This window comes from Hippopotamus amphibius, chromosome 3, assembly GCF_030028045.1.
Source record: "Hippopotamus amphibius kiboko isolate mHipAmp2 chromosome 3, mHipAmp2.hap2, whole genome shotgun sequence".
Taxonomy (NCBI): Eukaryota; Metazoa; Chordata; class Mammalia; order Artiodactyla; family Hippopotamidae; genus Hippopotamus; species Hippopotamus amphibius.
This window is the reverse complement of record NC_080188.1, coordinates 31,431,803-31,443,656: the sequence shown is the minus strand read 5'-3', so window position 1 is coordinate 31,443,656 and position 11,854 is coordinate 31,431,803. Positions and strand designations below refer to the sequence as shown.

General features: G+C 39.9%; 1 protein-coding gene across 1 annotated transcript; it reads left to right on the top strand.

The window, feature by feature from the left end:
- Nucleotides 1–288: 288 nt before the first annotated feature.
- LOC130847926 (serine protease inhibitor Kazal-type 2-like) lies at nt 289–11,367 on the top strand (the record flags this gene model as incomplete). The annotated part of the gene is made up of 4 exons (XM_057725659.1): nt 289–343; nt 1,757–1,800; nt 7,258–7,367; nt 11,346–11,367. Coding segments are annotated over exons 1-4 (231 nt in total), but the record flags the coding sequence as incomplete, so codon positions are not given.
- Between the last annotated feature and the right edge of the window lie 487 nt (nt 11,368–11,854).

Here is an 11,854-nt window from a genome sequence, read left to right as displayed (position 1 = left end):
GTAGTTGTGGCACACAGGCTTAGTTGCTCCACAGCATGTGGAATCTTCCTGGACCAGGGATTGAACCTGTGTCCCCTGCCTTGGCAGGCGGATTCTTAACCACTAAGCCACCAGGGAAGTCCCACCCATCCTTTCCTGCTCCTCCCCCCTCCTCCTAACTGCTCCATTCTTCCTCCTTTTATCCGCCCCTCCATCACACCCCGTGTCACGTGTCCAACCCAAGGGTGCTGTCCGTGTCTCGGGGGCGCGCTGGAGCGTAGGGACCCAACAGCCGGCTGCGGAGGGAGGATGTCACTGGAGGCGCTGCCCTTGCTGTTGCTCCTGGTCTGGTGGGACTCAACAGGTAATGCTCACAGTGGGCCTGGTCCAAGGAGGACGGGTCATGGAGTTACTGAGAGGATGGTCTCGGTGGCAACTGCCCCTCCCCGGGTCCAGGCGGCCTTGGCGCCCCTCCGTGCACCGTTACTGGCGGTTCCAGGCCCTACCTTTGGTAGTGTAGGGATTCCAACTTGGGGGTGTGCAGGAGTGGCGTTGTGGAGCCAGTCACCCTCTTTAGTTCTTGCTTGGGCTCCATTCTCAGCATCTTCTTGGTGACCCTAGTATCTGCTCTTTCTCCCTTAAAGCAAATTTTCTGGAGCCCAAGATCAGGAGTTGGGTTTTTATGTACCAGGGACCCTTCAGAACCTCAGCAGGAGATGTACAGGAATCAGGAATTGTGAATGCCAAGTGCACAGGGCACTCCTGGGCTCATGAAAAAGAGCTTTAGTCCAGCCAGACTTGACAACCAGTTTAAGAAGGAGTTAAAATGGTAACACTTAGTGTTTTGTATTTATTACCCTGAGCCACAGTGGAAAAGAATATTGTGAATTATTGAGTTACTTCTCTGACTTCGGGGGGGTTTTTAGCAAAGAAAATCTGACTTTTTATTTCTTAAATACTGTGAAGGAAGAGGGGGAACATGGTCCCCTGATGATGGAGAGCCATGGAGCAAAGAGCTAGAGATCGTCAGCAAAGGTCCTGCTGGCATTAGGGAAGTGCTGGGGGCTGTAGTTAGGGTCTTTCTGCAGTCACTTTTGTATGTCAGCCTGGAGCTTGCATCTCATGACAGGCATACCACTGAGGTAGATGTCACTCAGTGGGGGCTACCGGTTCACTTTGCACTGGCTCTGAATGTCCTGCTGGATAATAGGGAACCATTCTGGGGGTACTGCAGCTGCCCTAAGTTCTGTCTCAGCTGAAGCCCCATCCTGTTCATCTCTGGAGCACCCCCCTACAAGGAGCAGTAGGTGGACCTCGGGACATGGCGTCTTCTGCTGTTGTTCCAAGCGCTGGGTAAGCATTATCCCGCTGAGGCTCAGGGGAAGTTCTCTCTGATCCCTGAACTTACATTGGCTCCTCAGGAATTGGCTGGGGCCGGGGGTGGGGGAGGAGTGCAGGATCACTAACCCTGGGAACATATCTGAGGATGGCATCAGGGCCTCTTCCCTGATTTTTGTTATGTAGCTCCAAATTCCTTTCTCAAGCAAACCTATCAAGGTGGTCAGTTATGGAACCCGTGCCAAATGTTTTTTGTGTGCCTACTAGGAGAGGTGCCAGAACACAACTAAACCTACTTCTTAGTAGTTCTTCAAAAGTTAGACATGGGAGAGAAAGGGAGAAGGTGTGGCCTGTATAAATCACAAGCTGGATTTAAAAAACCCCTTATGAAGAATTGACCTTAATCACATCCTTTAAAATGTCTGTTTTCTTCTTGCAGCCCCTTTGAATGCTCAGTGTGGTCAACATTCAGAATATAGAACAGTAAGTAAGAAACCACTTTTATTGTGTCTACTGATACAGTGAAGGCCTCACAGTTTGGGTTGGGGGCTGGTTTTCAGGTCTGACCTACCACTTTTGAAACAGTGGACTGCTTCTTTAGAAACCAGATTCTCAGGCAGGCTTTTTGATACAGATCCCAATATAAAATTTGGCTGAAAATAGCTCAAGCCTTGAAGGCCTCAGGGTTTTGTTTCCTTTAATGTTCCCTTTGGTGATTCAGAAGTTCCTAGGCCTAATAATTACACCTTGTACTAGATAATTTATATATATTAACAAATTAAATTCTCTGGAAGGAAAGGAAGATAAACCAAATGAGAACAAGCACAAGCTAGTTATTCAACATTCACCCAGTGCTCATAGCACTATTTATAAAAGCTAACACATGGAAGCAACCTAAGTGTCCATCAACAGAGGAGTGGATAAAGAAGGTGCCGCACATATATACGAGAGTGAGTCAAAAATTATCCGCACTCCAGTTGTATTAAAACTTCTATAAATTTTACAGCCAGAGTGCAGATAATTTTTGATTCACCCTCATACAGTGGAATATTACTCAGCCATAGAGAAGAACAAAGTGATACCATTTGCAGCAACATGGATGGACCTAGAGATTACCATACTAAGTGAAGTCAGATAGAGAAAGACAAATCATATGATATCACTTAAATGTGGAGTCTAAAATATGACACAAATGAACATATCTATGAAACAGAAACAGACTCAGACATAGAGAACAGACTTGTGGTTGCCAAGGGGGAGGGGAAGGGAAGGAAAAAATTAGGAGTTTGGGATTAATATACACACACTACTATATATAAAATAAACAACGAGGACCTGCCTGTATAGCATGGGGAACTATATTCAATGTCTTGCAGTGACTTATAACAGAAAAGAATTTGAAAAAGAAAAAATATATATATACACACACACACACATTCAAAGGCAGGAGTGGGAAAGCTTTATAATGAGAAAAAGGGAAGGTTTCAGGTGTGCCCTGACTGAAGCTGCTGGCGTGGGGAGGCTGTAGATGGGTAACTAGAAGCAGGCATCCCATGTGATTGATTAGGAGGGCATATGTGGTATTCTCTGATTGGGCCTAAGCTGGAAGCAGAGACACAATTTAGGGAAACTATCAGTTATTAATCAACTCCTGGCCATTTGGGGCCAATTGTTACAGAGCTTACTGTTTGGCTTCCTATATGTCACTAGAGATAGGTGTCTGATTTCTTACAAGTCTGACTTATAGCAGGTAACTTCTTGGACTGGTTATTCTAAATAATAGGTTGGTTTCCTAGGCAGCTTGCTAAGGTTGTGGGTCAGAATTCTATTTTAATATCTAGTCTGACATGGTCCATTTGTATATGCAGTCTCTCATTTCTTGCAATGACCTTGTAATACAGATAGATATTATTATTTTACATATGGGGATATTGACCTCAGTGGGTTAGGTAACTTTGCATATTCAATTCAGTACACACCTTTTCCAGGAAAACTTCCCACCCTGTTTTCTTTCTCCAAAGGAGACATAAATGCACTTTCTCTGTGCTTCCATTCAAACTATACTGCATCAACATCACCACCATGCTAGTGTAGGGGAGGAAAAACATCTTTCCTCTACCCTTCTAATTTCTCAGCTGTGGCCGCTATAACAAAGGACAGATTAACAGGAGAAAAACAAATCTTTATTAGCAAATGCTTTGTGCATATGCATGGGAACACCTGGAGATGAGTAACTCAAGGAGGTGGCTTAGCAATCTGCCTTATATAACATCTTTAACAGAGAGCAATAAATTTGTAGATAAATGACAGGACAAAGGAAAATGGTTTTAGGCTTCCAAGGGTGGCAAACAGTGGGAAGATAAATAATGGGAGGAAACTAATGGAGTAAAGTTTGTTTGCAGATTCCTCAGGTGCCACCTCTGGGCTGATAAGAATCCAGAGTTACCTCTGCTAGAGGAGAATTTATATCCTGCCTTTAGGCGGAAAAGGAGAAGGGAGAGAGAGCTGCATCTTAACTGCCTTTAGCTCGAAATAATTTTTATACCTAAGAGCCGTATTTTGGGGGTGCCATAGCCTGGTTTCCTTCAACAATAAATGCTTAGATGCCAATCAGTGTTCTAAATTCTTTGTACAGAATAACTCATTTAATCCTTTATAGCACTAAAAGTAGGTACCATTATTATCCCCCTGGTCAAGGTCATATGGAAATGGTTGGAACTGTGGTTCCAAGCTAGGCGTTCTGACTCCAGATCCAGTGCTGTTCGTTAGCCCACCATAGCACTGAATTGTAATTGTCTGTCTCCCTCCAGTAAGCTGTATATTTTTGTGGTCAAGGATGATGTCTTTTTATTTGGTACCCAATCTTCAGCACTTAATGGGTGCCCAATTATACTTTTGCTCAGATGACTCAGTTTTCTTGGGTTTGATTTTCTTTCAGAAAATGGGCATAATAACAGCAAAAACTCACTCTGGCATCCTCCATTTAAGCAACTGACAAATGACCCTCTCCTATCTCTCTGAACAATTTCCACAGCAGATCAGTCACTCACTGGTTGTAGATAGACTACTGTCTCATATGACTACTCTCTTGTAAAGTGGATTATTTCCCATCAGTGGAGTTGCATTCTCACCAAGACTCAAGTGTGTGTGTTCACAAGCCTGTTATGCGAGTCTCCAGTCTTATTTTAATTAAAAATGTAAAGACAGCATAAACATGAGTGTAAAGAAATAAGCCATTTTGGGACTTCCCTGGTGGCGCTGTGGTTAAGAATCTGCCTGCCAATGTAGGGGACACGGGTTCGATCCCCGGGCCAGGAAGATCCCACATGCCACAGAGCAACTAAACCTGTGTGCCACAAATACTGAGCCTGTGCTCTAGAGCCCGTTAGCTGCAACTATTGAGCCCGCGTGCCACAACTACTAAAAAGAGCCCGTGCTCCGCAACAGAAGCCACCGCAATGAGAAGCCCACGCACCAAAATGAAGAGTAGCTCCCACCACAACTAGAGAAAGCCCGCGCACAGCAACAAAGACCCAACACAGCCAATAAATAAATAAAGTTTACTACATGATGGACAGTACTTAAAAAAAAAAGAAAGAAAGAAGCCATTTATATGAGAACTGTGTCAAATGCTTTTGAAAGACTTGCTAAAAACAAAAACAAATTGTTCTTGAATTAGGTGTAGATGAAACAATGGTAAATAACTGGGGAATTATTTTTTAACTGTACATCACCTCGTCATAACACTGTCTTTAAATCCTCACCATATTTAAAAGGGTAGTTTTACCCACCAGGAGACATTTAGACTCTCATTTTGATTGTCATGACTGGGGAGTTGTTACTGGCTTCTAGTGGATAGAGAACAGAGATGCTACTAAACATCCTGCAATGCACAGGACAGCCTCACACAACAAAGAATTATCTGGTCCCAAATATGAACGGGGTTGAGAAATCCCATTTTTAAAGAAAACCAAAACAGGAAATCATAGGTGATCTATTATGACTACGATTTTTACACTGACAGGGTACAGAATTCTAATTAGTTAAAACATTCATAGGAAAAGTCTTATGTCTAGTGTCAGGTAGGATTAGATTTAGCTGCAAGAAACAAGGACTGAAAATAACAGCTCACAGAGCTGCCATTTTAGGATGTAGCCTTTGTCCTCTTGGTCTGTAAGATAAAAGGTAGAGCTCCATGCACCCAGGAGAAGGATGGAGGAATGGACAAAGGACAATAAAAAATTGGGGGAAGCAGAGGACAGGCACCAACTTTCTTTTAAAGGAGGTTCCCAGAAGCTGTTACATAATAATTCCACTTATATCCCATCGGCCTGACCTTGATTAGTGGTCATACCTAGCTGCAAGGGAGGTTATCTCAGTGTAGGTAGCATTACGGCTGGCCTTGTGCCTTGTCATCATCTTACATCAAAAGATTGGCAATTCTGTTTTCTTCTATGTTTTAAGAGAAAATGTTTAGGGTGTGTATTATTTTTTGTTATTGTTTCTTTGTTAATTGCCTTTTAAATTAAATGACCAATTACCACTTGTCCCAATCTCATTGCCTAAGAGGGCATCTACTCTCCTGTGGAAGCCCTAGAAGGCAACATCTTAGTGAGTGTAAGGCAACAAGAACACATTGGGCTCTGAAATGGAGATAAAGGGCAGCATGGAGGATGGAAAGGGTCAAAAAATTTCTTTACTTTAGAGTTTGGCTCATGAGCAGTCCTGCTTAGCTCTTTATATATCCAGATAATATCAGTAGAAATGTGTATTTCATCTATTAAAAGTGCTAAACAGGGTGACTTACTCTGAAGTGAGGAAAGGTGATCACCATTAACTAAAACATACACACGCACACAAACAGAAATATAGTAGGCCATATATTTAACCTGTTATTAAAGTGGGACACTGCACACTGTGGTGTGACCATTGTGGCCATTTCTAGTCCTGGCCCTGCTGGAGACAAGTGGCTGTGAGCAAGACATATTAGCTCTCTGGCCTCAATTCCACTGAATCTGAGGGTTGAGTTCCATGACCCTTAGGCCTGCTGTAATAAAGCCACAAGCTGGGTGGCTTAAACAACAGAAATGGATTGTCTCACAGTTCGCAAGGCTGAAGTCCAAACTCAAGGTGTTGGCGGGGTTGCTTCCTCCCGAGGGCTGTGAGGGAGGCTCTGTTCCATTCCTCTCTCCTAGTATCTGGTAGCCTCAGGCATTCCTTGGCTTGTAAATGGCATTCTCTTGGTGTCTTCACATGATCTTCCATCTATGTGTGACTCTGTGTCCAAATTTTCCCTTTTTATAAGGACACTGGTCATTTTGGATTAGGGCTGATTCTACTAACCTTATTTTAACTTAATTACCTCCATAAAGACCCTATTTCCATATAAGGTTACATTCTGAGGTACTGGGGGTTAGGAGTTTAACATATCTTTCTGGGTGGACACAGTTAAACCCATAACAACCCTTGAGATCTCATTCTGAACCCACTGCTTTCTTTAATGCTGTTGCTTAAATGCCAGTATCTTAAAAGTCCAGAAAAAAAGATAGATTCCCGAGTGTGTCTGGGCATTATGCCAAGAGATTACAGTGGAATGTAACAGGACATTCTCATGGAGATGGTAGTAAAGAGCAAATTATGAAGCTGGAGGAGTGTAAAGTAGGTTTGATGGCATGTCTTGGACTTTCATTTAAAAATCCGCCCAACTGAAGCTTCTTCTGAGGTCCTCTTCTTACATAGCAGGCGTTGACCCATTGCTTCAACACTGCATCTTCTTTTTGCATTAGAAAAACTTTTTTTTGCAGAAAATAGAAATCTTTCTGTAGGATGTTTCTAGGAAATCTAGGGAAACTTGGGACTCTGTCCTCCCCTCAGCTGTTTTGTGATGAGAACATCTCAAGTTATTCTTCAATTTCTGTCTTCCTTTTTTTTTTTTTTTAGCCAAACTGTGATCAGTACAAATTACCAGGATGTCCCAGAGACTTTAACCCCATGTGTGGAAGCGACATGTCCACTTATCCCAATGAGTATACTCTGTGCATGAAAATCAGGTAACAATTTGATGTATAAACTAGCTAAGTCTTCTTTAGTTCTTCTCTTACATTTTGATTACTTAGGAAGTTCTGGCTCTTTTCTTGGACACAAGACACAAAGGTGACATAAGTAGTCTGTTTTAAGACTGACATTTTAAAAACACAGAATCCTTCAGTGTATTTTCTAGGTCAAAGTTAGAGAATAAGGTGTGCAATTAATTAATTATAAACCAGATAATTAAGTGATGTACTATCCAGGGATGGGTGGTTTCCTAAAATTAAGAATATATTTAGGATCGTAGCTGCAGTGTGCTTTGCAGCCCTGTCGGTTGAGCCTGTGCTGGGCAACAAGAAAGAAGACCTGGGTCTGCCATGCAGTGTCTATGGACAGACCAGCAGATATAAGAAATGTTTTAAAAAGAGCTAGAAGATGTAAAGAACAAATAAACAGAGATGAAGAATACAATAACTGAAATTAAAAATACACTAGAGGGAATTAATAGCAGAATAAATGAGGCAGAAGAACAAATAAGTGAGCTGGAAGACAGATTGGTGGAAAAAACTACTGCAGAACAGAATAAAAAAGAAGAATGAATCAAGAAATGAGGACAGTCTAAGAGACCTCTGGGACAACATTAAATGCACCAATATTCACATCACAGTGGTCCCAGAAGGAGGAGAGAGAGAGAGAAAGAGCCTGAGAAAATATTTGATGATATAATAACCAAAAATTTCCCTAACATGGGAGAGGAAAAACTCACTCAAGTCCAGGAAGCGCAGAGAGTTCCATACAGGATAAACCCAAGGAGGAACATGCTGAGAAATCATATTAATCAAATTGACAAAAATTAAAGACAAAGAGAAAATGTTAAAAGCAACAGGGAAAAGGAACAAACAACATACAAGGGAATCTCCATAAGGTTATCAACTGTTTTTTTTCACTAGAAACTCTGCAGGCCAGAAGGGAGTGGCATGATATATTTAAAGTGATCAAAGGGAAAAAACCTACAACCAAGAATGCTCTACCCAGCAAGGCTCTTGTTCAGATTTCACAGAGAAATCAAAAGCTTTACAGACAAGCAAAAGCTAAGAGAATTGAGCACCACCAAACCAGATTTACAACAAATGCTAAAGGAATTTCTCTAGATGGAAAAGAAAAGGCTACAACTAGAAACAAGAAAATTATCAATGACAAAGCTCACCAGCAAGGGCAAATATACAGTAGAGGTAGGAAATCATCCACATACAAATATGAAGTCAAAACCAGCAATCATGAGAAGAAGAGAGTACAAATGCAGTATATTGGACATGCATTTGAAATTAAGAGATCAGCAACTTAAAGCAATCTTTGTGTGTGTGTGTGTGTGTGTACTATATAAAAAAACCACATGATAACTGCAAACCAAAAATCTACAATAGATACACAAAAAACAAAAAGCAATCCAAATACAACTCTAAAGATAGTCATCAAATCACAAGAGAGGAGAACAAAAGAGGAAGGGAAGAAAAAAGACCTACAAAAACAAATACAAAACAATTAACAAAATGGTAATAAGAACATACATATTGATAATTACCTTAATTGTAAGTGGATTAAATGCTCCAACCAAAAGACACAGACTGGCTATATACAAAAACAAGACACATATGTAGGCTGTCTACAACAGACCCACTTCAGATCTCAGGACACACACAGACCAAAAATGAGGGGATGGAAAAAGTTATTCTATGCAAAGGGAAAGCAAAAGAAAGCTGGAATAGCAATATTCATGTCAGAGAAAATAGACTTTAAAATAAAGACTGTTAAAAGAGACAGAAGGGCACTACATAATGATCAAGGGATCAATCCAAGAAGAAGATATAACAATTGTAAATATATATGCACCCAACATAGGAGCACCTCAATATATAAAGCAAATGCTAACAGCCATAAAAGGAGAAATTGACAGCAACACAATAATAGTGGGGACTTTAACATCCCACTTACATCAATGGGCAGATCATCCAGATAGAAAATCAATGAGGAAACACAGGCCTTAAATGACACATTAGACCAGATGGACTTAATTAATATTTATAGAGCATTCCATCCAAAAGCAGCAGAGTACATATTCTTCCCAAGTGCACACAGAACATTCTCCAGGAGAAATCACATGCTGGGCCACAAAGCAAGCCTCAGTAAATTTAAGAAAACTGAAATCATATCAAGCATCTTCTCCAACCACGATGCTATGAGATTAGAAATCAACTACAAGAAAAAAAAAAAACTGTAAAAAACACAAACTCATGGAGGCTAAACCATATGTTACTAAACAACCAATGGATCACTGAAGAAATCAAAGAGGAAATAAAAAATACCTACAGAAAAATGAAAATGAAAACACGAAGGTCCAAAACCTGTGAGATGCAGTAGAGGAAGTTCCAAGAGGGAAGTTTATACCAGTACAGTCTTACCTCAGGAAACAAGAAAAAATCTCAAATAAACAACCTAACCTTACACCTAAAGCAACTAGAGAAAGAAGAGAAAACAAAACCCAAAGTTAGTAGAAGGAAAGAAATAATAAAGATCAGAGCAGAAATAAACAAAATAGAGATGAAGAAAATAGCAAAGATCAATGAAACTAAAAGTTGGTTCTTTGAAAAGATAAACAAAATTGATAAACCTTGAGCCACACTCATCAAGAAAAAAAAAGGGAGAGAGCTCAAATCAACAAAATTGGAAATGAAAAAGGAGAAGTTATAATTGATACCACAGAAATACAAAGAATCATAAGAGACTACTACAAGTAACTATATACCAATAAAATGGGCAACCTAGAAGACATGGACAATTTCTTAGAAAGGGACAATCTTCCAAGACTGAACCAGGAAGAAATAGAAAATATGAACAGACCAATCACAAGTCATAAAATTGGAACTGTGATTTAAAAACTTCCAACAAACAAAAATCCAAGATCATATGGCTTCACAGATGAATTCTATCAAACATTCAGAGGAGAGTTAACACCTATCCTTCTGAAATTACAGTAAGTCCCCTACATATGAACCTTTAAGTTGAGAAATTTCAAAGATGCGAATGTGTGTTTTCATATCCAATCACATAAGTTAGTTCATGTATCTGGCACACATTGTCACATATATGCATTCTCTAGAAGTGGTGTGCTTTTAGGTACTTTACTGTACAGTACTGTATAGAGTGCAGTAGTACAGTATATTTCAAGCCCAGGATATCTGGAAGCAAGCGTAAACGCATCAGTGATGTAGCTGGTAGTGTACTGTACTTTTCAAGGTACTGTAAGATTAAAAATGTATTCTTTATTTTGTGTGAAAAGTATCATAAACCTATTACAGTACAGTACTATATAGCTGACTGTGTTAGTTGGGTACCTAGGCTAACTTTGTTGGACTTACAAACAAACTGGACTTACAAATGCACTCTCAGAATGGAACTCATCCATATGTAGGGGACTTACTGTATTCTAAAAAATTGAAGAGGAAGGAATACTCCCAAACTCATTCTATGAGGCCACCCTGATACCAAAAACAGAGAAATATACCACAAAAGAAGAAAAGTACAGGCCAATATCACTGATGAACCCAAACACAAAAGTCCTCAACAAAATACTAGCAAACCAAATCCAAGAATACATTATAATGATCATACACTATGATCAAGTGGGATTTATCCCAGGAATGCAAGGATTTTTCAATATTCTTCAAATTGAAGAATAGAAGCCATATGATCATCTCAATAGATGCAGAAAAAGCTTTTGACAAAATTCAACACACATTTATGATAAAAACTCTCCAGAAAGTGGGCATAGAGGGAGCCTACCTCAACATAATAAAGGCCATATATCCATATATGACCAACCCACAGCTCACATCACACTCAATGGTGAAAAACTGAAAACATTTCCTCTAAGATCAGGAACAAGGTGTCCATTCTCGTCCCTTTTATTCAACATAGTTGGAAGTCCTAGCCATGGCAATCAGAGAAGAAAAAGAAATAAAAGGAATCCAAATTGGAAAAGAAGTAAAACTGTCATTGTTTGCAGATGACATGATACTATACATAGAAAGTCAAAAAGATGATACCAGAAAGCTACTGGAGCTCATGAATGAATTTGCTAAAGTTCCAGAATACAAAATTAATACATAGAAATCTCTTGCATTTCTATACACTAACAACAAAAGATCAGAAAGAGAGATTAAGGAAATGATCTCATTTACCATTGCATCAAAAGAATAAAATACCTAGGAATAAACCTACCTAAGGAGGCAAAAGACCTGTATTCTGAAAGCTATAAGATGCTGATGAAAGAAATTGAAGATGACACAAACAGATGGAAAGATATACCATGTTCTTGGATTGGAAGAATCAATATTGTCAAATGAATATACTACCCAAGGCAATCTACAGATTCAATGCAATCACTGTCAAATTATCAATGGCATTTTTCACAAACTAGAACAAAAAATTTTACATTTTGTGTGGAAACACA